Source organism: Microchirus variegatus (genome assembly GCF_963457635.1).
Source record: "Microchirus variegatus genome assembly, chromosome: 8".
Classification (NCBI taxonomy): domain Eukaryota; kingdom Metazoa; phylum Chordata; class Actinopteri; order Pleuronectiformes; family Soleidae; genus Microchirus; species Microchirus variegatus.
In genome coordinates, this window is record NC_139809.1 from 11,615,816 (window position 1) to 11,643,032 (window position 27,217).

General features: G+C 41.3%; 1 protein-coding gene across 1 annotated transcript in view; it reads right to left on the reverse strand.

The window, feature by feature from the left end:
• LOC310930721 (NT-3 growth factor receptor-like) overlaps window positions 1-24,902 on the reverse strand; it is a gene marked incomplete at both ends in the record, with an annotated part of 111,047 nt that extends 86,145 nt beyond the window's left edge. Inside the window, one exon of the mRNA XM_083893763.1 lies at window positions 24,625-24,902. Within this exon, the coding sequence (XP_083749889.1) occupies window positions 24,625-24,902 (278 nt within the window). The remainder of the gene's footprint in view (window positions 1-24,624) is intronic.
• Window positions 24,903-27,217: the final 2,315 nt, after the last annotated feature.

A 27,217-nucleotide genomic window follows, 5' to 3' on the forward strand; every position in this document is an offset into this window, starting at 1 on the left:
GTCATTAAGAGAAAGAAAGGCCTCCTGGGGCCAACTAGCTGCTTCCACCATCTTCAGCTATCACACACTATTTACAATCAGCCAGACACGAACAGAAAGGGAATGAGGGAGTGGAAGTAACATGAGGGGAAAAGGAGGGTTTAAGAAAGAGGGGGGGGGGGGGGGGAGTGGTGAATAAACAGAAAGGGACAGAGCGACAGCGCAGAAAGAATGGCTTGTATTTAAACCCGTGTTTTGCCCATGTGTGTGTGTGTGTGTGTGTAAGGTGTGAGGGGATGAATTGATTGCCGTGTTAAATTTCAACCTTCCACTAAATATTCATGAAGCTCCATTTACTAAAGTGATGGACAAACGCGTGGAGGAGAAACACACAATTGGTTCACTTTAACTTTGTGGAGGACATGCTGATGCTGGAAGAGTGGATTTTGGTGTTATACACTCTTAGAAATAAACCGTATAAGGTTCTTCGGCTTGTCCTCATAGGAGAACCCGTTTTGGAGGGTTCCACCAAGAATCCTTTTAAAAAAAATCCTTTGTGTGTGTGTTTTACACCAGTGAGTTGAGAGGAATAAATGAGTGCCCACCAGACATCATAAGAGGCTGCTTTTACTGCATGGCCCTGACACAGAAGTGTTGGTTTGATGCTAGATTGGATTTAATGTTACTTACACAGCTGCTAGCCCAGGGTGAAATGTCCAATCTCAAAACTGTTGTAACAGCGATATATCCGTTCCTTAACGGATGGGGCTGATATTTTTTCAGACTCACTCAAACATGGCAGTATTGTTTTTTTTTTTGCAGACAACTGCGTTATAGAATCCATAATGTCTCATGACACTGCAGATTTTAGTCAGTGTTTGTCTCCCAAAAAAAAAAACAATTTCCTCGCACGACTTAACTTGACTCATTGCATTTCACAGGGAGCTTATTTTAAAACCACACTTGCTAGTATTTACATGTTTACAGAATCAGAAATCAGTGTGACAGCAAGAGAAAATGAGACAGAGGGGGGGGGGGGCTTGGCAGAAAGAGTGCGGAAAAAATGTGTATATTCATAGAAAACTAATAAAAAAAATAGTGCAGTTTCTTCCAGTTTCTTGCCTGACGCCAAAACAGAGGTAACAATATATCGATTGGCCACCAGGAGGCAACACTGTCGGTTGCAACAAGAACTCTAAGGGAAACTGAAAATGTCTTCCATAACCTGGTGTAGTACAGCCATGGTCACTGCCATATTTTTTTCATTCCATTATCTCAAGATCAAGGAGTAATTCACTTGTTATCTTGCAATAACAAAACTTGCTTTTTCATTCAACAAGATCATTTAGCTGCTTCCCTATGAGTCTGGCTGGTTAGGTTTAAAAAAAACGAGAGAGAAAGATGGAGAACAGGGAAGAAAATCGTCTTCTGCCGCTTCATCCTGCAAGATGAGGGTCACGGGGTAAACCCTGGACAGGTCACCAGTCCATCACAGGGACACAAAAAACCATCCACTTTCACACTTACGCTCAATTTAGAGAGTCCAATTTGCCTCATCTCCAAATTTGCATGTTTTTGGACTGTAGAGGGAACCTGGAGAACCCGGAGAAAACCCAACGCACACGGGGAGAACATGCAGAAAGGCCTTCGTTCCGACTGGGTCGTCTTGCTGCAAAGAGTGCTATCTACTACACCAACCGTGGGGCCTCAAAAGAAGATCCTAATACTGGTGATAAAAAACAAAGCTGTAAAAGACAAGCTTAAGAAACCTTAAAGAATGTGCTAAACTCATGTTTAAAGATAAGAATGAGCACCAGAAGTTGACGGTTATGAGACGGGAGCGACACGGTCTCACTTACGACACAACGCTCCTCTGTGTCTGTGATCTCACAGACTGTGTCCGTGCTACCCAGACTGCAACACCTGAGATGTGATAAGCATTAATCAACCAACTGAGTTGATCAGGAGCCTCTACCTCCTCTCCCCCTATTCCACAGACTGTGTGTGTGCGTAAAAAGCGGTCCAGATAGCAGCTCACACCCCCGGTGATGCTGAAAAGCACGTGGTGCAACATCCTGCAGTTGAAGGGTCGCCATCTTCACATGGCAGAAACGGCACAGTGTCTTCATGTTAGCGATTTAGAGGATGACAATTCTGGCTGAAGCTTTACAAGTTATGGCTCTTCCGTGATGCTGATTAATGTCATTATCACAAGAAAACAAATGTATCTGTTTATCTCAACCATTATCCCATCCATTCATCAATTCATCCATCTTCTACCATATATACCAGCTGCTTTATAAAGCGTCTAATTAGTGTTTTTGGACAGTGGGACCAGTATCCCCTGATACCGGATTTATTATTTTGTGATCTCAATGAAAACAACGTCTCCTAAACAAAATATTGTAGTGACTATGGCCGCTCTCAGCTTCTGTAGCAGGTGACGTCGCCTCTGAACTTTAGCAAAGGTCAGCATTGTCCCGGCCAAATCACCAAGGTTGACGCCTCAAAAGATTCTTACAGTTGACCAATTGCCACTTGCGTGTGTCGTGAGTCGTGAACTCTGTCTGCACTGGAAAAAAAACAAAAAAACAGAAGAAGCTGGACTTGCCAGTTGCCTTCCAAAGCATCAGTCCACATCCATTAACTAAAGGTCTCTGAATAAAGGCAACAAGTATGAAAGTATGGTATTTACGTAATGAAATTGCCTATGAAATTTTGACATTTAATTACTTTGCCCTCCCTTGTGTCTGTCTCCTCTCCACTTCCTCCTTTCCCTCTACCTTACACTGACATTAGACACTTGCTACCTTAAAGCACTGTGACAGCTGCGAGTCTCTTTTCATCCGGCTATGCTTTCATTTTTCAAAGCCCTCGCAGACTGTGGAGTCAAACCAGTGAGTGGGGAATACTGACTGCACACGTTCTGGACGTTCAAAGTGCAGAAAATATTCAAATTAGACACACGTGCACGGACAAACACAAACACACCGACGGACAAAGACACACACACACACGTTTTAGAATGCACTTTTGCAGTTACTCTGGTTTTCAAAAACATGTATTTTGGAAAAAGGGAAACTATGTAAAGGGACAGGAGGCTGATTGCTTGAAGCAATCGCCTTAATTAATAATAAAAAAGCTTTAAATTATACAAAGAGGGGGATGTGGGAGCATGACAGTGGGTTTGAGGCAAACCTCGCCTCTTTTATATTCTCTCAAAGAACTCTTCCTCTCATATTCCAGTCACACAGGATTTGTTCCTTTAGCAGCGAGTAAAAAATGTGGAGGTTAGATGATTCTGCAGGGCATTCCGACACAGCACAAAGCTTGGAGAAAATGTGTGTGAGACAGAGAAAGAATGAGGACAGCCGCATCTCTGCAGTGCAGCTGTGCGGGTTCATCTCTCCTCTCACCGCATCTGCACACATTCTGTCTGTCGGCGTCTCCAAATGAGGCTAAATTGGCTTCTGTTCGTAACGAGACGGTGACACGACGCTGTCACTCTTGAACCAGAGTGACCTTTTGTTAGTCGAGCAAAATCAGTGACACAAAGTGCTAACAATACGGTTATAAGAGAATAAGGGGAATGATGTGTAGCAATGGGATATAAGAATTTCAAAATAATCAAAGTAATCGTGGTCCACGATATTATGGTGATGCAGCAGCAGCAAAACACCAGTAAGAACATTTTCCCCAGAGCTGGTGCTGTGTTTTAGGGCTAAACGATAACTTAAGAGAATAACATAGTGAAAGAAAGACTTGTAGAGGACCAGTTTAAATGTGTATGTGTCGTTTCTTTCTCTTACTATTACACTGTGAAATCTGAATAACATCATAATGACAAAAAGTGCCCATTACAGCTTTAAAGAAAGACAATTTTTTCTCTGATTTTGAGGCATTTGGTTGTGTCAGCGAGACTGGCATCGTACAAAAGGACAGAGGTTTCAAAGAGGTTTCTTGATGATTATGCAGCTATCTACGTCCAAGACACAGCTTTGTGTTTGTTCTCGATCTTCAAAAACAACAACAAACACCGTCGTAACAGAGTTACTTCAAGGAGACTAAGAGGAAAGGTTAAATTTCCCTTTCATGGAAAACAGAGAGCGTTCTGGCATTAAATTACGCGAACAAAAGAGGAGAAAATGTCACATGAAAGCCTGTTTCCATTAACACGATAACAATCCAAATTTATTTTGCAACTACTAGAGCTGGACAAATGCAAGGGCTCTCGCCAGGGTAACCATGGCAACCACTATGCACCCACGTAGGTATTCCATCAGCCGTCCTCTATGTATTCAGCAGCAGGAGACTCACTCTGGGGAGCTGTCCAGTGCTGAACCCACTGCTGTTCGCCAGCAGCCCTCTGAGTGGAAATTAGGGATCTCCTGTAAACCCTTGTAAAAAAAAAACAAAAAAAAACACAGCAGCAGATTAAACCCCTGCAGAGCAAAGGGAAGAGGAATCTGTGTGTTTCACCAGGATCACACACAAAATAATTCAAAAGAACTCTGTGTTTCACAACTTTGAAGAAGCCCAGCTCTTTTTCTGACGGACGCCACAAGGAGATAACAACATGGGTTTGAGAGGCCAGATGAACAGCAGCCCATGAATGTGCAGAAGAGCAATTCCTGAAGGGGGGGGGGGGACGCCAAAAATAAAACCTGTATACACTGTCGCTGTCGTTTTGTATTGAAACTGTTCTGACTGTTTTCAATTGTTCTTCTCTTTTGAAGATGTTATCACGTTGCCTTTGATGGCGCCGCTGCTGTTTCTGTACGACCTAAGGCTTTCGGCCGCCAAAGCCTGTGCAGTAGTGATCAAACACACGCAGTTTGTGTGCCATTGTCATGGAGTGAAAACGGTTTCTGAGCTGTAAGGTTGAGGACATGCCAGCTGACTCCAGGCCTAAAAAAAATTTGCACAGAGCACAACACAAAGATTTGACATTAGCACATGAAGCCAGTGACTTTCTGTCTCGTACATTGAGATTCAATTAGTGCTGAAACAATTACTCGATTAATCAGACGGTTCTTTTCATATAATTAACTTCTTAAAGTGTACATATTTTCTGGCTTCTTTGCTCCATATGACAAAGAAATCATTAACACTGAATCATTTTGGTTTGTGGACAAAACAAGACATTTCCAGATTTGAGAAACACCGATCAACATTTTACAAAACTGTCTGAATGTCTTATGTCTGTCTAAAACGATTACTCGATGATGAAAACTAATCGTAAGTTGCAGCCCTAGATCCAAGAACTCACTCCAGATCAGCAGGAGATGGCAGCAGTCGGTACACACTTAGAAATAAAAGTACTAAGTAGAACCATATAAGGTTCTTCGGCTTGTCCTCATAGGAGAAAGGTTCTACCTAGAACCCTTTTGGAGATTTCCACCAAGAACCCTTTTAAAACCCTTTATTCAGGAAAGGGGTTTTAAAGGGTTCTCTGGATAAAAATGGTTCTTACTGGAACCATTAGGGTTACCAAGAACCCTTTAAAAACCCTTTCTTTGCGTGAACATCAGATGTGAACATCAGAAGACCACTGACAAAACATTGCTAAACAGCTGTAATCATAAGAATATCACTCAAGAAGAAGAAGAAGAAGAAAGGGATATTAAAAAAAAGCTAATATTTGGTGTGATTACTCCTTCAAAGACGGCCTCTGCTGCCAATTCCACATTATGAATCAGACAAGGAAAACAAAACGCTACCAACGATGACGTTGGACCTGCAGGACAAGCGGCGTCATCAGGGTAACACACAGGACAGCTTGATGTGCAACATTCAGCCTTGTGAGACATCAGGACACAAAAGCATTTGCTTCTGTGCAGAGACTTCACTGCACTTTGTTTTATAGTGGCCCTGCAAAGCTTGTGTTTAAACGGGGCTGTTGCCATGGTCACAAGACGAACACATCAACACACCACTTCTCCATCATATTCGAAATCCATTAACTACAAGTTTTTCGAGAAGTTCCACCGTAACGCAGCACAAGACGAGCCCACTGGTAGAAATCGCCAGACTGAAAGCGACCATCTGGTTTTACTTCCAAAGGCTAGAAAGCCTCTCTCTCTCTCTCTCTCTCTCTCTCTCTCTCTCTCTCTCTCTCTCTCTCTCTCTCTCTCTCTCTCTCCTCTCGCAGCCATAAGCCATTTGATGCATACTTAATCGTACATGCCTGTTTCCCTGTCGGCACGGCTCACACATGCACACAATCCCATTTCTTTTGGTCTGACACGGTGGTGCACAGTTGTGAGTTGAGCACCACCAAAGTTATGGGAGTCATTTTTTTTAGGGGGGGGGGGGGGGTTTAATAGAATGTGATGTTTTGTCTTGTGATTACAAAACTGCTGTTGTGGACTCTGCTTGAAGCTTCATCTATAGTGAAAAGTGCCTTCCCCTCGTTCTACAGCAGGCTGCGTCTGTGTCAGCAGCACAGCTCCGGGCTGTGATCACACGATAATCACTGTGGCTCTAAAAACATAATTACCACAGCCTTCTTTGTAATAGCAACATATTTCAATTGCATTCAGGCGCCTGCGATACATTTAAATCTGTAATTTAAAGTTACAATGCAATTTAAGGGCTCACTTACCTCACTCTCTGTCACTTTTATTTCTCTCTCTCTTTCACCTTAACACCTATTTTACTCCGGCCTCATTTCACCTCACGTCTCTATCCATCCCCTCTCATCCTTTCTGCTCCTCTCTGTGGTTTGTGGCTGTATTTCCTTTTTTGAAATTTTCTTTTCTATAGTATAATTATAAACTAGTTACAGTGCTGCTCTTTCAGTGAACTTGTGATTAATCTGACTTTATAACTACTGGCTCCCACAGTCTTAATCAGCAGGAGAGGGACTTTTAAGTGTAACTAATTTATCTTGTAGAAGCTGTAGAAGGGAGCTGAGTGATAGAACTGAAATAAAAAAATTCTGGTGCCTTCAGGGTTTCAGCTCTGAAATATAAAATTAAGGGAAGGAACAAAAAAAAAAGAAAAAGGAGCAAAGAGTTAAAGCTTAGAAAGCCAGACTGCTGTGACAAAAGCATCTCAGCTTCAAACAAAGCCTGTTTCTGAACTGGTTTTTCCAAATTACCCAAGAAAATATTACATGTTATTTTTTTTTGAGCGCCTTTAACTCTGGCCTTCTTACATCTATGTAACAACCATAGGAAGCTCATACAAACACAAATATGCAGTCATTACTTGGAAAATTAGTGAATTGTGGTGTGTTCCCACCAAAGTCAATGCAACGATGTGAGTGGTTTTCTATTTGCTTCAGACAAACTGGGTGAATCCCACAAAGACGCACATTATTTGTATCATTGACTTTGGTCGCTCTAAATCAAGGGTGTCAAACATACGGCCCGCAGACCAAAACCGGCCCACCAGAGGGTCCAATCCGGCCGCCAGGATGACTTTGTTCAATTTATTACAGATATCTGTGACTAAATGTTTAGTGCCTTGTGTAAGTTGTAATGCACATGTGAAAAATGCTAAATAGTATTGTTGAAATTGCAATTATTTTCCTAAAAAAAAACAGTTTATTAGATTGGTTTTGTAAAGATACTTCATTAAAATGTAAAACAAAGGAACAAACTTGTAGTTTATTGGTTATTACGCTATGATTTTATGACCGTAGGTGTGAGTGTGTGTGTGAGAGCGGATGGTTGTTTTTCTCTATGTGACACTGTGATGGACTGGCGACCATGGACAGGTCAGCTGGGATTGGCACCAGTGACCCCCTGCTACCCTCTCGATAAAGCAGTAGAAGATGGATGGATGGTCTTTGGTCACTGAAGTTGAAATATTTCACATATATTTGTGACAGGACAGTGCAAAAACCAATCTGACTCTTCCAGTGGACTGATATTGTATCAGACATTGTCAAATAAGTGACACCAGAGAAAAAGAAGGGAAGGAAATGTCACTACTAGTTCTGAAGCTATATGTGTGTGACACTTCCTTCAAGCTTTTCTATGAATATAGTTAGCTCTAGCATTAGCTCCAAATGGTTTACTCACTTTACTCAAAGCAACAAACCCAATCAAAACAGAAATGCCCAGGCGAACGCAGTTGTGCGACTAAGGTGGCTTGAAAATGTGCTTCACTTTCAATGTTAATGCACCAGAAGAAGTTCTGTGGTAGTCAGCCGTCAGGATGTTGCACTAGTATAAGTATCCATTACTGCATCATTTCATTGAAAACGTCTTGATTCCAGCGATATCACTGCAGCGTTTAACACACAAAGCAGCGACAAAGAGCTAATTTGGCGTGGCTAGTAACACTGTATCAAAGGACAAGAGGATTAATGTGAAACGACTCCCATTTAATGAAAAGCACACCAGGCATTATTGCATACGCGGCAGTTCTAATCAGCAGCCTGTAGCTCTGTTAGCTCATTAGTTTCCGAAGCTTTGAACACCTCACTGTACACTAGCGGCGCCGCACTCACCACCAGACAGACCAATAAGCAGTTCAAACAAGATAAAACACCAGTTGTCAGTGAACTCATCAACGCACCGTGATAAATGACCCATTCACGTTTCGGCAAAGGTTGAGTGAATCTTCACGGTTCGAATGAGAGCGTAGGTTAATGATGAACAGCAAATATTCCCACATGACAGGAGTTAAGTGGTGAGCTGTCCGTCGGTATTTCTACCCACGTGGTACGATATTTAGCTTCCACATTCTTTTTTATTTATTTATTTTTTTTTTTTTTCAAATCTGCATGAAGCGCACTTGGGCTCACATTTCTCAGCCAAGTTTATATTATTTATTTTACTGTCGACACACATGCATATCAGTGTGGTGATAATGTTGGTACCACTTGAAATGAGGCTGATGATAACCATATTTTTAGGGTATGAATATGGGCAGGATTTGACAGAGGGGGTCATGTTTAGAGACAAAAAACGAGCAGAGCAGGAAGCTGCTGAGCATCTGATAACTGAACCAGTGGCTGTTGCTGGTCTGTGAAGCAGGGGAAGCTCATTTCGGGCCCAGTTATTTATACATAAATTGTACAAATGAACAATTCGAACAAGGAAACATCAAATGATGTAAAACTGAAATGCTATAATACAGATATGCAGATTTGAGGATTAGGTCAATTGGACACTCTAAATTGATTGTGAGCGTGAGAGTGGATGGTTGTTTGTCTCTATGTGTGACTGCCGATCTGTCCAGGGTGTCACTCAGCCTTTCGCCCTATGTCAGCTGCGACATAGTGCCACCTGCGACCAAAAGAAGAGTTAGATAATGAATGGATGGATGTACAAATGAAAATGGTCTAAATCGCTGAGCAAATAACACACAACGACCAGCTATTTGTCAACAGACAAAATCCACACAGGACTGAAGGCCACATTATACTTTACGATTACGACTGCGTAACAACGGAGACACCTCGAGCCTTCATACTTCTGCGTCGTGGTGAGGGATACGCGCTGCAATTTCCCACCCGATCAGTAGGGGTCGCTGCGCAAGGTTGCTGTGCTTCTGGCTACAGTGAGTAATGGCGTCCGAGAGAGAAAGACTACTGTTGTTGTTGAAACAGTGGCCGTTTCTCGCTTTTCTGTGTCGTGGAATGCAGTTTTAAGATAATTTGAGACGAGAAATTGGAAATTTAGAGTCTAAACATGTGCTGTGTGTGTTAAGATATGACGTATTATAGTTGTCCCTTGACGGAGTGACGCTTAAAAAATATTTCATGCAGTCGGAGATGACGCAGAGGCTCCCTGACAGCCTCTTCGTTGACGCAGAGGACTCTGCGAAACCTACGCAGAGCACTTTACGCAGGAGAATAAATTGGGCTTAAGGCAGAAAAGGCTCCACTGTCTCCACCTTTCAGACAGTTCCTCCAACCATCATGCAGAAGCCGGCCCACTGCCCCATTGACTCCCAGAGAAGCTGAGCTTCCCTGGAAGTGTCATTTTTTTGCCACATTTGTCCAATCACTGCCAAGTTCACTGCAGTGAAAACAGGAATGTTACAGGAAAACGAAAATCAAGTAAGACAACCCGTCGTCCTTGATAAACAGCTGTTTCTGAACGAACTATTGACATGTTCTAAATGTCAATACAACACAGTACATAACATTTTAGAGGAGGCTGAGCTCCCCTTGCTGTCTTAGAGCAATCACCACTGCACTGCTCTGAACAATAATACTGAAACCTAAAAAGTACTCCTGTCAAAAACATCTCCACTCAAGGTAAAGAAAAAAATAACGGTCTGCAGTGGAGATGTGTTAAAAAATATATATATAAACAGCTGAAAGGGAAGAGGAAATTGATAAGAGACATGCTGGTGTGGACACCTTTCTCCCAGACAGGGAAGCAAAACAAGGAGTTTCAACCATGATTAAATAAGGCTCTCTCTCATACCCTTGGTCAGCGGATATCTAACATTTATGTAATGTTTTTATGGTCTATTATTACCAACATGTCATCTCATCTTATCCTTTTTTCTGTAAATATAATATAATATTATATAATAATATTATTATATTTCCAATGTTTTGGATGTAAAACAGCAACATTTTCATTGCAGGCCAGGCTGTTCTTAAGAAAATTGTGAAGAGATTGACAGAAATAAAACAGGTATATTTGCTCTAATTATTCTTCCTGTCCATAGTACTTTTAAAAATAAGCCTGGCTTCATCCCTCGCTCTCTCCTGCCTCTGCCACTGAGACAGCAGGGCCCAGCACTCAACTACAGTTTATATCATCAGTCACTCTCACTGGTTGACAAATGATCAGAGGAGTCTATAAAAGACACCAGACATGATGTTCAGATAATGATGGAGGACATGCTGTTTAATTCTTAATGTGGCCCCGTGTGGAATTTCTCTCTGCAGACACCCACGGCAGCTGAAGCTCGGCGGCACTTCATCTTATCCCAAGACATTACTCCACTCAGATATGAACACGTCTCTGTATCCGCGACCATTTCCGAACCTGCACATTATACTGGAGCTGCGCGCCAGATTTATCTCACAAGTGCTCATTGTTGCAGTTTCTGTCTCACACAAAGCAGTAGTTTGTGCTGTGAGGTCAGCAAATTATGACTGTGTCACAATGAAACTTTTAAAATGAGTCGATGTTGCAGATGATGATGATCAGTCTGTTAGACATGGATTTGTGCTGCTGAGAAAAAGTTGTTTTAAGCTTCTTCATGGGCAGAAAACAATTAAATACATTTGTTAACCCTTAGAACACTGAGCGTTTAGGCTGCTTTTTTTCCATTGCTGTGTTATATTTTGTTACTATATAACCCTAACTATAAACACACCTGAGCAAAATTCTTTAGCTTACTATCACATGCCCAAAAACAGAGGTCAAACAGTTTGCATGGCTTGAAATTGTAAAAACATTTATTCTGACAAGTATATAATAACAGTGTCTAAAAACTATAAAAAAACATAAATAACTAAAAAGGACGCGCCTACGGCGTCAAAAAACTAAAGGTTAAACAATCTGAACTTTCACACATCTGAGGTAGTTTAGCTATTATATTGCTATTGAGTTGTTACGTCTTACAGTGTACTGTGACTGATGCAGTAACTAATAGGACACTATAGGTGTGTGTAACTATGGTGAATTTTATTGCAGTTGTTAGATGTAGTTATTATTATTCTCTTTTGATTTTTGCAAACAGAAACAATTTTGTATACTTCTTAGAAATAAGGGTTCCAAAAGTGTTGGGTTGAGGTTCTACCTGGAACCATTTGCTTCTGAAAAACCCTTTCCGGAAGAAATGGTTTTTCAAGGGTTCTTGGTAACACTAATGGTTCCAGTAAGAACCATTTTGATCCAGAGAACCCTTTAAAAACCCTTTCCTGAATAAAGGGTTTTGAAAGGGTTCTTGGTGGAACCCTCCAATAAAAAGGTTCTACCTGGAGCCAAAAAGGGTTCTCCTATGAGGACAAGCCGAAGAACCTTAAATGGTTCTACTTAGCACTTTTATTTCTAAGAGTTTAGAAGTCCTTCATGTGAAAATGGGCTGTGTCAAACATTACTATCAGACTTGACTGAGGGAGCATACTGTGTGCATACAGAAGCAGCGCAGCGGAGGGTGTGGACAAAACGTGTTTATTGGGTCCAAAATTCGCTTTCTAGCCAAAACATGCCTTTCATATTTTAGAGCAGAGGTTAACAACATTAATGAACAATGACAAACCAAACAAGGATATATTTTCTAGGGCTAGCGGAAAACAAACTGAATCTTTGAATCTGGGTCAATGCAGAAAGCTTCAGTCTAAGGGACACCAGGATTGTGGTGCCTTGTCACAAATTCAAATGGTTAAGTTTGAGACGGTTTTAATTTTAGGTTTAGATTTGGGTTAGGTTAAAATGCAGTGTGCTGTGGAGCGCTACAAGGGCAGGAGGGAACTTCACTGGCTGTGTACAGAGAGAGGAAGAGAGGAGGGTGGGTGACCAGCTTATCAACACAAAAGGGGTTCTGGCTGAACAAATTGCCTTCTCTGTTCACAGTGATTAGACTGCAACCAATACACACACCCACACCAACACAAACATGTGACACTGTTGGCAATCACACACTATTACAGCAAGATTTTCCAGCCTCATTTCTTTGGTACAAGTCAACCTTGTTGTGGACGCCGTGTGAATGGGAAAATGCTTGTTGATGTGTTACGAATTAGCGATTCCTCGTACTGATGACAGACAGAGATGGAGATGAGATAACGGGGAAGAGGAGATAACAGCCGTATCTCCCTCCTGTCATCATGGGCGGCTGACGATCACTGGTCAGTTTGTCGACCTGCTGGAGTGAGGATTCTGAGGCACGTTTGTGAGTGTAGTGTTCACAGAGACATGGATACACAATTGAATCCATCACTTCCATCGGGACAAATGGAACCATCCACTGGGAGGAAACCGGAGAACCGAGAGAAAACCCACATGGGTTCTTCTGACTGGGTCGCGAACCCAGGTCTTCTTCAAAGCAAGAAACACCCAAATAAAAGAACATATGAGAATCACTCATGAGGGATTTGTCAGTACTTGGTGACAAGAGACCACAGTGGGCTGTGACTAACCTGTCCCCCAACTGAAACGGAACTATGGGTCGTTTTGGGTCAATGAATACGACCCATAGGTGCGTTTTTAGCACCCCAGAATTCTTGAAATCAACTACGCACAAGTGAGGACTGAGATTAGAGTGAGGGCTAAAAAAGACAGGGCTAGGCATTAAGTTACAGACAAAAGGGTTAGGGTTAGGTACCAGATTGCTATTATGCTACTGCTAGGGGGCGCCCATTTTATTGGCGTATCTATGGGTCAATGTCTTGGAGGACAGTCTGGCTTTAATCTTCGGGATAGCGGTCTGTGAGCACCCTCAAGTCAGTTCATAAATCCAACTACATCAAGCTAAAATGTCAGTATTTGCTTCAGACTATAGGCCCGGATTAAGAGAATAGATTTTCTGGTATTGGTTTGTCTGATATCCATCCATTAAATGATGATATCAATCTTTAAATAAACACTATGTCTCGTCCCATTCTTGGACTGTCCTTGACAATTACAATTACAACACTAATCCCACAGTGGGGGGGTGGGCAGGGGTGAGGGACAGCAAACAAACACCCTCTAAAAGACGTGTAGGCATGTTTACACTGTGTCTAAGCTGATTGTTACCCAGGGTGGGGCTGCAACACAAAGGTTCTACCAAAATACACGCTTACATTGTTGGCTCTTCTGGCTAATGGTGTCACTTTAGCTATGACAGTGGACCGAGAGCTTTGTTTAAAACGACGAGATCACACGAGAGAGCCTGGCAATTTGGGATTCTACGATCCAGTTACAGAGTGGTCAAACAGAACAGGTTTGTCTTAGGATGAACCCTGTGAGAAGCCAACATATTCTTAATTTTAAATAGTAGTAGCTGTTACCCTTACCTGTATGGGAGGGACGGGTAAAAGGTATAGTTTGGGGGGTTTTAACCCTTAGAACATGGATTTGAGCAGTTTATCCCATTCCTATGTTAAATTGTACATTCAGGTCCAATTTTTCAAATTTGTCCAATTGTACAGCCTAAAAAGTGGGAGGAACATATATAAAGTGTTGTAATTCCTACACTGTTCACTTGATTTTGATGCAAACACCAAATTAAATACATTTAAAGCTGAAAGTGTGCAATTATAGCACATCTTGTTTGTTTCATTTCAAATCCATTGTAGTGGTGTAAAGAGAAAAAAACAAAACAATTGTGTCGATGTCCCAATATTTATGGACCTGACTGTATATACAGAGGCTATAAGCATATATGTGCAATATAGTGTCTCTTGTTTTTTTCGGCATAATTTGTAGGCAATCTAATGAAATGATATATATATTTTTTAATTTTCACCAACTAAATAAACAGACCTAACCAAAAATGTACTAAAATTTGGAAATACGTCACAGTTCTGTCTTTACGTATTGTGACTTCTGCACAATTATCAAGATTTTGATGTGACATTTAAACACAGCCCCCAGGATGTCTCCATATAAGGAGTTGTGTGTTTATCCAAGGCAATTTATCATGGGTGCGCCTGCGGCACAGATCCGTGCCATGTGAGCACTAAGGGTTAATCAATAAATCAATTGTAACCTTTAAGCATAAGGCATACACAAAGTGGTCCGACAGAAGACCACTTCTGCACCTCTGAGAATTGGGCTTGTGACAGGAGCCTATTGGCCACTATGACTGCTCTGCTTACAGTTCCCTTCAGTGTAAAGCATCTGAGATTCTGCAAAGAAACCTCAAAAGGAAGTCTGAACTCTTCCTCCATCCTAACACTTGGTCTTTTATCAATCTAACACTTCTGCCAAATGAAGCTTTAACCTATGATTTCTGTTCAGCTGTATCGAATATGTATGGAAAATCACTATTTATGAGTATTGATTTCCCAAAAGATATTGGAAAAAACAACAAACACATAATCTTCAGACACACATATATAAAAACAATTGTGACTGTTGCCACGCTGTTTGTTCTTTTTCAAGGACGCTTCACGACAAAATGTGTCCATCCAATCAAAAGGGTAATTACAGTAAAAGCTCACCTTGCCTTGTTGCGTGTCGCTGTTAGCCTTTCAAACAATAGCACGTCTGACATCCCATTGACCTACATGTGATTCATAATTCTGGAAATTATTGACGTGCTCAGACAGCATTACTGCATTACCCTAAAAATATCGATCTCTTTTTTTTTCATTTCCATAAATGACAGGATTTTAGCATCGACATCAGCGCAGCATTGATCCTCGGTCATTGATGTTCTGTCATAATGTGTCTCATAAACAGCTCTGTTAAGGCGAGCATGGACAACAGGACCTTTACAGCACTAATTGAATGTGAAATGAGGTCGAGTTACTAACATCAGAAGGAACTTTAAAAAAAAAAATGCCTCTGATAACGACAAAACGTGCAGACACTGAATGATTTTTAAAAAATTTATATTTTCCTCCGCATGAAGGTCGCTGTGCCAATCTCAGCTGACATAGGGCGACAGGAGGGGTTCATCCTGGACAGATCGGCAGTTCATCACAGGACCACATATAGAGACAAACAACCAGTCACTCTCACACCTATGGTGAATTTAGTTTACCCAATGCCCATATTGCATGTTTTTGGACTGTGGGAGGAAGCCGGAGAACCCGGGAAGAACATGCAAGCTCCAACCGTGCGGCCCTTTTTAAAAACTGAGAAACTAAAAGGATTATCAGGAAGGAACAGTGAACTGACTCAAATGACTTCATGGGGAGGCAGATGAAAGCGAAAACCAGTGTGTTTATGTATAATGCATACCTGAAGATGGGGAAATGGTGGCAAAGAAACATTTTTTCACACTTAACCCTTAGAAAACAGAAATGTTTTTTCCCCATATGCAGAGGCCATAAGCATGACCAGAAGCATCTGTCTTCGTTAAGAAGTGCTGCAAAACATTTGTATTGTAGTTTTAGTTCCTCTGCAGTTTTTCCTTGTCCATCATCATTCAGTGATGAAAACAGCTCCTCTAAATAAACACACCTGAGCAAAAATCAATTAAAGTTTTATAATCCTATTGAATTTCGAAATGAAATTTGTTGAACAAAAGTAAAAGAAAAACGGTCTATTTTGTGACTTGCGCAATTATCTCTACTCCTAGTCTCCAAAACAAGTAAACATGCAATTTAAAATGAATCAGAACTTTGACTCATAAGAAGACAAAAAACAACAAAACTATTTTTTTAAAGCCTGAAGATGTGATAAACACACACCCCCAGGATGTCCAAATAAGGAGATGCCCAAAGATCTGTGCTGTGTGACCACTAGGGGCTATAAGGTTACTTATGCTATGAAACAAACTTTATTTTCATTAATATCTGGTTAAAACCAGTTTGAGAGATGCTGCTAAAGGTGTGGTCATATCCCTCCACTGCACTGAACACTGTAAATGTAGTGTATAGGTGCCCGACACCTTTAAAAATGGTACATTCAGCCAATGGTGGCCCTTCTCAGGGACTCAGTGTTCCTTTCTCTCGCTCCACTTGCTGCATTTGACTAATTAGCATTAATGCACTGACCTGGACACACACAGCAGCAGCAACAACACCTGGCATCATTTGGTATCTGATATGGGGGGGGATTTAGAAACAGAGCCTTTGTCCATCTATCCATCTCTTATTCCGCCTGTGAAGGGTCACAAGTGGACGAGAGCGTATCCCAGCATGCATGGAGTGAGTGTTTTATTTTTGACATAATACATTTTAATACTGACAAGGCTGTTGTGTAATTAAAGGGATAGTTCCGGGGGGTTGTTGTTTTTTTAAAACGCGGTTGTAAGCGCTGTCGGCACTGTGTGTGTGTAAAGGCCAACCTTACGTCTTCCATATTAATGTTTTGTCTTGCTGTGTGCGATTATCAGCCTTTTTCTCACTGGAAACTGAGGTTTTCCGTCCACTCGTTACCCCACGCGCCAAATCCCATAGAGAGAGAATCAGTCAGTTTTTACATCACGGCACAAACAAGCTGTTGATTCACTGCTGCCTCCATCAGTAAGGTCAAATGTGTTATTATGTACGTGTTTACTTTGGTGCGGGAGAGTGAGCAGGTTACAAACTTCCGCTTCCAGTGAGGGAAGAGTTGAGAAAACACACTCAAGCTATTTTACTTTACGCATAGATTTTATAAGGTGCGATGTTTTTCATTGTGTCCCTTTGCTCACCTTAGTCATTTCAAGGCCTGTGAAGACCAATGTTTTGTGTGTTCTATATTCCCCCATTCAAATGATAATCAAACAACAATGACATCCATGATTCAGATGATTCTATAGTGTCTTTTGATTTTTCAGTCCGCTCACCACTAAGTGCTGTCCAGTCCAGAGGAAGGAAGCAGTCAGCTGAACATCAGTGTCACATTATTGCTTTAACAGCAACTCAACACAGACGGTCCAATCCATCACACACACACACACACACACACACGGATCTGTAGCTGACATGATGTAGGCTGTCACATTGATGTGGCGCATAATGGCTACTAATAAGAATTGTGGCTTATGCTGAATAAGCGCAAGCCTCAGGGCAAAAAGTGATGGCCATTTTTATTTTTTTACTTTTAAACAGAGGCAAGGTGACTCGCAAAATCAGAACATTCACCTTGTTAAATCCCATGTGTTTAATGACATTTCAGAGCATTCTGATCGTAATCATTTAAACATGAGGTATAAACACACAGAACCTGAATTATGCAACAGTTCATGAAGTTTTCAGGCTAACTATTAAGTTAACTATGAAGAGGAGAGTGACAATGATTAACGTTTAGTGCATGGATCTGTGCCACAGGTGAACCCTTGGTAAATTGCTGTGTAAATTATACACAACTCATCCTGGTGGAGTGTGTGTGTGTTTATTAGTCACACCTTCAAACTCTAAAAATCGTTTTTTTGTGTCTTCTTATTTGTTGTTGAGTAAAAGGTTTTCTTTAATTTCAGTTCAAGCCAAGCAAACGTTGAACTGTGACTTATTTCCAAATTTCACAAATTCAATCAAAAAGTTTGACTAATTTCTTGCTCAGGTGTGTTTTTAGAAGTGAAAAAGGAAAAAAAAATCAGGATCTGCTGACGAAAAAGTATATAAGATACTCTATATTGCACATTATACCCTTATAGTCTCTGTATAGGTTTTAACATAGTAATGGAACAGAAAACAGCCTAAATTCTCTGTGTTCTAAGGGTTAAACACACAACTATCCACTTCGACCAACAGCTTGAATCAAGAGACGCACACATTTTCACAACATACCAGGTCGTACAGTTTCCACGTGCCGAGGCATCGCCCCCTCTACCCACTCTTAACTCCCTCTCTTGCTTGTCTGTGCACAACGTAAACTGACTTTTGCAACATCTCAAGGCACTTGAGTGAATGTATGTTTCCTTTCACCGCAACACGACCGGTTGCAGTGAAAGGAAAAATGAGAGCGAGACCAGAAGCAGAATACAACTGAATACTATCTCTAAATGTGAAAAATCTCCCCTCAACTCCTGCGTGGTGACAAGGAAACCTTTAAAATAAAGAGAAAAATTGCATATTGCATATAATTTGCATAATAACTATACTATCATACTACTATCATCACCACATTGGGACACACAGCAGGTGTGTGAGATTGCATTGAGCCCAGTGACCTGAATTCTCATCAAACAAACACACACACAGAGCATCAAAACAAAGATAATAGGTGTAAACTCAAAAACTGCTAGTTTCTAACGTTGTATAGCGACATTGCGGGTGCCTGTAACAGGGAGCTGTCGAGTGCTGATTACAAACTAGTACAACACTTTCTCTCCGTCGGTCCATTTCCACTTAATTCCCCCGCTCTTTTTTTTCCTCTCAGGTGAACCACCTCGCTCAGCGTTTCCTCTCTCCCACCGTTTTCCAACTTTCTGCCCGAGAAAACATTGGCGAAAAACAAAAAAAAAACAAAGCTTCCCCGTTTCACACAAAGTGCCTCTCATTTTCTGTGCTTTCCACTCAGAGCAGTAAATTATCTGTGACTGTAGCATGACAAACAAGGGGCCAGCATGGAAGCAGCTCTGTGTGTGTGTGTGCATGAGTGTGTGTGTGTGTGTGTTGTCTCCTGGGTGGAAACACAAGTCTGGAGCCACTGCTGCAGCACCTTCGTTTTTCTCCCCCCTGAAAAGTTCTCGCAGCGAGATGGATCGATAACCGAGTGAGGTTTTGTTCTCACAAAATAATCAATGTCCATCACACATAAGTCTCCCAAACTTCTCTACTTTCTGTCTCACTCCTGTTGTAAAGATTTATTGATATTGTGACTGATCTTCGCCATGCAACAATCTTCTGAGGATGATAGTGGTTAACACTCGGTCCTCGCACCACTGTGTGAGTGCTCACGCTCTAAAAAATCACTGTATAGCGTCAGTTTCGGTGTTACTTACAGGCTGTATAATTAATTTTTAATACCAACAGAGGGCGCACACTGACCAAAGTACTATTAGGAGTAAAAAAGTCAAAGTGCAGGGAAAGAAATGTGAGCGAAGATGAAGGCTGCGATCAGGGTGGAGCTCAGTGCAGCTACAGCCAAAGTGCTCGTCCTCGGGGACGGCAAGACTTCAAATGCATCAAACAGTGCGCAAACAAAACTACGGTGGTGACAACAGCTCACTTGTGTATGTAAATGGGGCAGCGCTTGGCCAAGTGGAAAAGGGAACTTGGCTTGAACTCGGCTCACAAAGCCAAGTTCCCTCCCTTTGCTTCGCTGCTCCTAATTCCAGGAAGGTTCCTATAGTAGGGGACGGTTTGAATGCAGGGAGGAATGAATAAAATAAAGGGTTCCAAAAGGGTCCTACAAGGGCTGAGGTTCTACCTGGAACCATTTGCTTCTGAAAAACCCTTTCCCAACAAAAGGGTTTTTCAAGGGTTCTTGGTAACACTAATGGTTCCAGTAAGTATCCAGAGAACCCTTTAAAACCACTTTCCTGGGTTTTAAAAGGGTTCTTGGTAGAACCCTCCAAAAGGGATCCAGATCTACCTGGAGCCAAATATGGTTCTCCTATGAGGACATGCCGAAGAACCTTATATGGTTCTACTTAGCACTTTTTTTTCTAAGACTGTAACCCTCAAAATGTCCATCTAAATATTTATTTTTTTTTTTTGCTTAATTTAACCAGAAAAGTGCCAGAAAATGGCCTGTAACTAAGTTTTTCCAGAATAAAAATATCTGGCAGTTATTTACAATTTACTGCATGTTAAAATGGTGTTTTAACAATTTAAATCAATCAAGAAAAATAAAAAGGTTTCTTTGGAAAACATGAGCAGTTTTTTAACAGGCCAAAAAATGGCGAATGGACGCTGATTCTCCGGCTTCCTGAAACAGCACGAGTGGCATTACCGTAATAACCACATCTTGGTTTTGACGTGCAACGTGTCAGCTTTCAGAAACAGATATAGTTTTTTCCGATTGCACAAACCTACGGCGATGCAAAGTGTGGTTTTGCAAACGTGTCGCCTGAGATACGCTCTGTGTTAAAGGCTTAATGTATATATTGTACTTAGCTGCACAGTTAGCGCAGTAACGACAGTCCAGCATCAATCATGTTATTTTTCTTACTGGTTCGTCATTATCACATAACTAATGCGCTACTAACGACCGACAAAAAGAAGTGTGTATTATTATTGTTTCTATGATTTATTTATAGTGAACCTGTTCAACTGTCGGCAAAGTTTGCTCCCCCTCCACTTTCTTTTGCTTTTGTTGTTTATTTTCAATCGCTGCTGTGTGCCGTGTGATCCTAATGCACTGTGATGTGTTGACTGGTGCCAGCTGAAAGGCTTCAGACGGTATCAAAGGCAGGGACACTGTAGAGACAGATGAAATTAATCACTGCTCAGGACTGAGTGAGAAAATCCTCACACAAGGAAAAGAAAAAAAAAAAAAAAAAAACACTCTATTTTTACCAAGCAGAAAACTTCGGTGTGCAATACAGTGAACTTTGTACAGCACGGTGTGAGGCTATAATTAACCAGATGAGTGCAAACGGCCACGATTATTTGAATTCATAACAAAGAGTGTGCCGTTTCTTTCCCCCGTCCACACACAAATAACTTTTCAGTTCAAACTTGTTGAGGAATCTATGATCTTTACTGCCTTTTCCTGTTTCTTGTCAAACGTACATTAACATTGTTACGGTAATTTCATTTCACATAAGTGATCAAATTAGACAGAATATTTGAGGGCTGAAGACGAGATAAATATTCCGGAACTTCTGATTGTCGTGACATATCAGTGAGTATTATTTCCCCATTTATCCGGATCTGTTCCGGATCCGTTCCGAAATTTAGTGGGTGCTTCCTTGGGTCATGGCCCACCTCTCAATAAAATGTGATGGATATCAGCTGAGTAGTTTTTAAGTATTTCTCCACACCCAGTTTCTTGTCTCTCCGTCTTTGTTACAAAGTGGTGAATTTGAAAATCCATAAAACGGCTTTTTTTTCTACACCAAAGAACAGCGACGTGAAGTCGGGCGGAGTTTAGAGTATACGCCACGTTTTTACTATGACGCCACTATTGACCGTTCTCTGGGTCTGAAACCAAATATTCATAAATATTTTAAAGAACTGAAACATGAAATCATCATAATCTCTGAAACCTTTGATCTGATTCAGGGCCGAAAAAACAACTTTTTGTCACCGATATCACGGTGTAATAAAGAAAGAAAAATGACATAGTTTGTGTTTACATTGATCCTCCCATAAGCCTTTGCTTTCACTACAGTATTATTATCTTGGCCGCCGGGGACGGGACGGGACGGGTGGGGTTTAAAAGACGATTGATTTTTGGCACAAAAGGAACTCTGTTAATCTGTATCCAAATCACTGAAGACAATAGCGTTCAAACCCTATATATAATGTGTTTTCATTATTGTGGAGGAAAAGTACGGCCACTGCTGCACCTTTTGTAATATTGACCGAACCATAATCCACTGTTTTGACACGTGATCAGTAAAGAGAAGACATTGCACCCGTATGAGGATACATTAAATTTAGCAGGGTTCATTTTCAAACCTGCCTCAGAATTCAGACGACTGAAAACGTGGAGGGGGAAAAAACACAGTGATGCACACAAATGTGTGATATGGGGATGGAATATAATGATTTTAAAGCACAAGGCCATTGAAGGCACTCACGCTGAGTTGTTGGACTCATTTATTTTCCTGATCATCTTTTTTATAATACTTGTAATACATGTTTTTTACACTAAAAAAAAAACCAACAAAATCTTAAGTAATTTCAATTTATTTTGGAGCCAGTTTAAATATAATTATGTAGACTAGTCTGTGGAAAAAGCAGGTTAAAAATCACTTCTTTTTTTTAACTTTTCCACTGTTTTCATTCGCCTTCCTCATTGTTGATCACAGCGCCCCCCGCCGATGTACTTGCACCCTGCATGCACACACATGCGTAAACAATGTGACCGCGCCCAAGAAGCGAGACTCGGAGAGAGGAACCTGGACGTCATCGCAGAGAGGCTTCGTATTTATATATGTGACCAATTTAACAGATTATTTTGGCTGCTCTTTTCCTTTACTATGTTTAAAAGTACAGTATATATACATAGGCTATAAGAATGTGCAATATAGAGTGTCTTATAACCCTTTTTTTTCCAGCCCAACATATAGGCAATCTGATGAAAATGCACTCAAAATGTTTAAAATCAGATTGAAATTGTGAAATTTGGAAATACGTCACAGTTCAAAGTTCATTTTGGCTCATTTTTATGAACAAAAATAAAAGAAAAACAGTCTAATTTTGTGACTTTTGCACAATTATCACTACTTTATATCACTACTAAAAAATGTTTGACTCAACAACACATAAGAAGACAGACAAAACACATTTTAAAGCCTGAATATGTGACCTATAAACACACACTCACATCAGGATGTCCATATAAGGAGTTGTGTATTATTCCCATGGCAAATTACCATGGGTGCACCTGCGGGACAGATCTGGTTGAAAATGAAAACCATTGAAGCCGCCCGTCGCCCGTTTACTATTCTAAAAGTCTTTTCCGCTTTCAGCTCATATCGCCGACTTAATCAGCTCACTGATAAAGTTGCAGAATTTTCCACTGACAAAAGTAGTTACAGGTGTTTTTTTTTTATCTTATTCCTCCAACAACAACAAAAACAAATGTTCTAGCAAAAGAAAAAACACCATCCTGTGACTGTGTGTGTGTGTGGTCCCGAGGCCGAAGAACAAGCAAAGGATAACACAAGAGAAAGAAGGTAAAGGAAAGGGGATCTCTAAAAATGTGGTGTTTGTATTTAGTGCCTACTCAGGGAAAATCAGTGGGTCTAATAAAATCTCCAAAGGCAAAAGGCCAAAAAAATATACACTTTAAAAAGATTTGTGCTCATGAGCAACCGAGTCACGACTGGACGCATTCGATTGAAAAGCTTTGTGGAGATGTATGAAACCCGGGCTGCGTTTGTTCCCTCTCTTCAAAGTTTAAAAATAAATAAATAAACTATTATAAAGTATTTAGGAAGATACTGCAGCAGGCGACAAGGAGGAAAAAACGAGTTACCTTTTTGATTAAGAGACAAAATCAGGGGATTTTGTCTTATTCGCGGTGCACAGGCTTTTTTTTCTGGTGTCCGCTGATTTGAAATGCAGACCAATTCACATTCTGCACAACGGGAGAATTCCAAGTAGTTTTGCCGAAGGTCAACGAGACCAAGGAATTACTGCCTATCGTGAAAGGCGGAGGTAAACTTCCCTCGGGTTTGTTAAAGGTGTTCTAACCCCCCGATGTACAGTATTTTCTACGGAACTGGCCATAAATTTGACGTACACGTCTTCATTCAGAGGAGGGGAGAAAAAGAACAGCTTTGAAGGCAATAGATTTTACTGTTAGTGGTGGTGTTGATGTCATTGTTTACTCTCCTGCTAGTGGCCACTACATTGCAGGAGAACTCAAATAACACATCCCACCATGGCAAAGTAAAAAGGCCTTTAAAATCATCCTAAAGAAGATCCCACAGAGACCGAAGGGTTAGAGATATGACTAATATGTTGATTATTATGATTAATTGTTGAAACTGTTTCATCTCGCATGACAATAATCATCATATCATATCAAAGTGACACATTCAAAGTTTTAAATCAAGCCTTAGCCAAGTCTTTTTCAGTATAACTGCTTCAATGATCCATTTTCACCAGGATACCTGATAGAAATCATGTCAGGAGCTGGTTTTTGGGCCTTATTACATCTATATGACAATATCCAAAAAAACACATTAAAGGTCTAACTTGATGATCATGTTGTTATATGTGTATATTTTACTGTGTGAAGATGTTTTTTGTGTGTTATGAGATCTCCCATCCTAGCAAGTCATGGACCGACAACCTGTTGAAAACCACTAGACCTATATGGATCATAAAAGGCTGCATTTGATACTGATGATTTAGTTCTGGAGAGGCCAAAATCAGTGTGAAACTACAGGCCAGGACATTGTTCTGTGATGGCGTCAGTGTGCAGATCGAGGTGCTCAGACCGCAGCGCTCGCGCACACACACACACAGCCTTAAAATGAAGACCTCTCGAGCAGGCAGAGAGACACACTTACATGGAGGTGATGTTCTGGAAAAGATCCTCGATCCCGCCGGTGCTGTTCCCTGCGCCCTCGGCGCCCTGGAAGGAGAGCAGCTGCAAGAACTCGCTGCTGTCGGACTTATTGCAGTAGATCTCCGTGGGCGAGCAGGTGCAGGTGGGTGGGCAGTCCAGCAAGGAGCTCAGGTACTTGTGAGAGAAGACGGTGAGCAGAAAGAACACCTTCCAGCCGCACCAGATCCTGGGAGCGCGACGCACGCCGAATGCGCCAAATAACGCACCAGATCCATCCATGCTGTCACGATTCAAGTCCCCCAGATTTTTTTTTTCTCTCTCACTCTCTCTCTCCAACTTTGCAGCAAAGCAGTAATGATTTATTATTTTATTTTTATTTTTTTCTAATTCTTCTTCTTATGACTCAGAGAATCCTCCGCTCCGCGCGGTGGTGGGCGTGACGTGACCGCGTCCTCTTCACCTTATTTCTCTCAGCAGTCGAGTGTGGATGTTGAAATTAAAAAAAAAAAAAAAAAGGGAAAAAGAAAGAATGCATCTCCCTTCACGTCGGTGCGTATCCATCCATACGCGTGAGAGCGCGCGCGCATGTATGAGTGTGGGTATGTCACGGATTCTTATGATGCCAGGCACGTTTTTCTGATGAACTGAGAAAGAAGAGAAGAAAAAAACCCAACACAACAACAACCCCGCAGGAAAGAAATGGAACGAGGAGAGAAACGAATCCAGTGGATAAACCAGGTGTCTGACATGAAGAGGTTTGAACGCGTGAAGTCTGATTCCGCTTCTCTTGTTCTCCTTTCTCTCTGCGTCGTGTTCGTCATCTCTCTCTCTCTCTCTCTCTCTCTCTCTCTCCTTCCCTCCCTCTCCCCCTCTCTCTCCCTCTCTCTCTCACGCTGTTGCTGCTACAGGCTGTGAGGATGGCGGAGGGACATAGACAGATGCTGGGAGGCAAAGTGAGGCAGAAAGACTCACGTCCCACCTACTGGACAGAGTGGAGAATGAGTCAAACGCGCACACAAGCATATTTTGTGATGGGTAACACACACACTCACTCACACACACACACTCACTCACACACACACACACACACAGTGACATTTTATCTTCTTTTTCCCCTTTTCTTATGTGGTACCTGTGTGATGATCAATCATGAATCTGTCCTGGAGCCACACTCCCCCCCCCCCCCCCCCCCTCCATCTGGAGCTCCACATATAACTTGATTGCATGTAATTCAATTCATATTTTGGACAGAAAAGTACCCAAAAAAGAAAAACACACAATGTAATGATAAAAAATAAATAAATTACATTATGCTTAAAGGTGCATTATGTAATAAATCTGAAGCAACTGGCCATAAAATCCTCCTAATATGTCACAGAGACTCAGGAATAATGTTCATATAACAAACTGAACTCACCAACAACAACAGCACAGACATATATATATATATATATATAAATATTTGCATTAAAAAGCATGTGGCGCCACCTACCGCCGTCTACCAATCATTGCAGTCAGTAGAGTCTCAGCTGCCGAGCAACCACGGGTTGCCAGTTACGTCAGGAAACGAAACCTAAAAGACCTTGGTATTTTGAATTTGAATGTAGTAACTAGTTACCAAGTTTTTGGCCACATTCTTACATATGGCACCTTTAACGAAATACCCATGTTTCACCACCCCAGGTACCAACCCTGCGGTATTGGCTATCTTCCCTGTCAGGTGTGGGCTTGTGTGGGCCTTTTCCACATCGCCATTTGGAAAGCAATTAATTAAAACATTGAAATCCAAATAAAATAAATTACATTTTGTCTGGTTATAAATGATAAGAAAGCCTGCAAAGTGTATTATGTATGTAGATCATATGTAAAACTGAAATCAGAAAAATCATGTTTTCCAATGACTGCAACATGTTTAGACTCCACATACAAGACAGACAAACAGGTCTGTTTTTTACATATGTAAACAGATATTCAGCCTCCCACGTGTCCAGAAAGTTCCAGTTTTCTGCCTTTCTTTTCATCATTTTTGGGAGCACGGTGCCAGTAGTAGCATAGGGACACTATGACTGCCGTCAACAGTGCCATAGTCTGCGCGGACACTGTGTACCAGCGGGCCAACCCTAGTAATCATTTGGTATTGCTTTGCAGGCCAAACATAATTACACTGCGGCCAAATTTGGCCCCCGGGCCAGAGTTTGACACCCTTTCTTTGACCACAGGCTGACGACACATTTGTGCAAGCGCACTTTGCTTACACGATGGAAAAATTCCAACAGTTTGTGAAATCTGCTGCACGTCAAAGGCGACACACGGTTATTACGGTAACTTCACTCACGTCGTTGCAGGAAGCCGGCGAATCAGCGTCTTTGTCACAAGAGAGGAAAGATTTTTAGACACTGAGACAAAGACTCAAACAAATGTTATTACTTCGCCCCACAGAGTGGGAGTATTGTTTTTAGTGGCTCTGTGTATCTGTCTGTTTGTGCTTCCACACTTGCACTTTGCAATATGACCAACAGAGGCCACCAGAGACATGAATGGGGTGAATGTCTGCCATCTCTGATTGTGTTATACTGTTCAAATATCAAATGTAT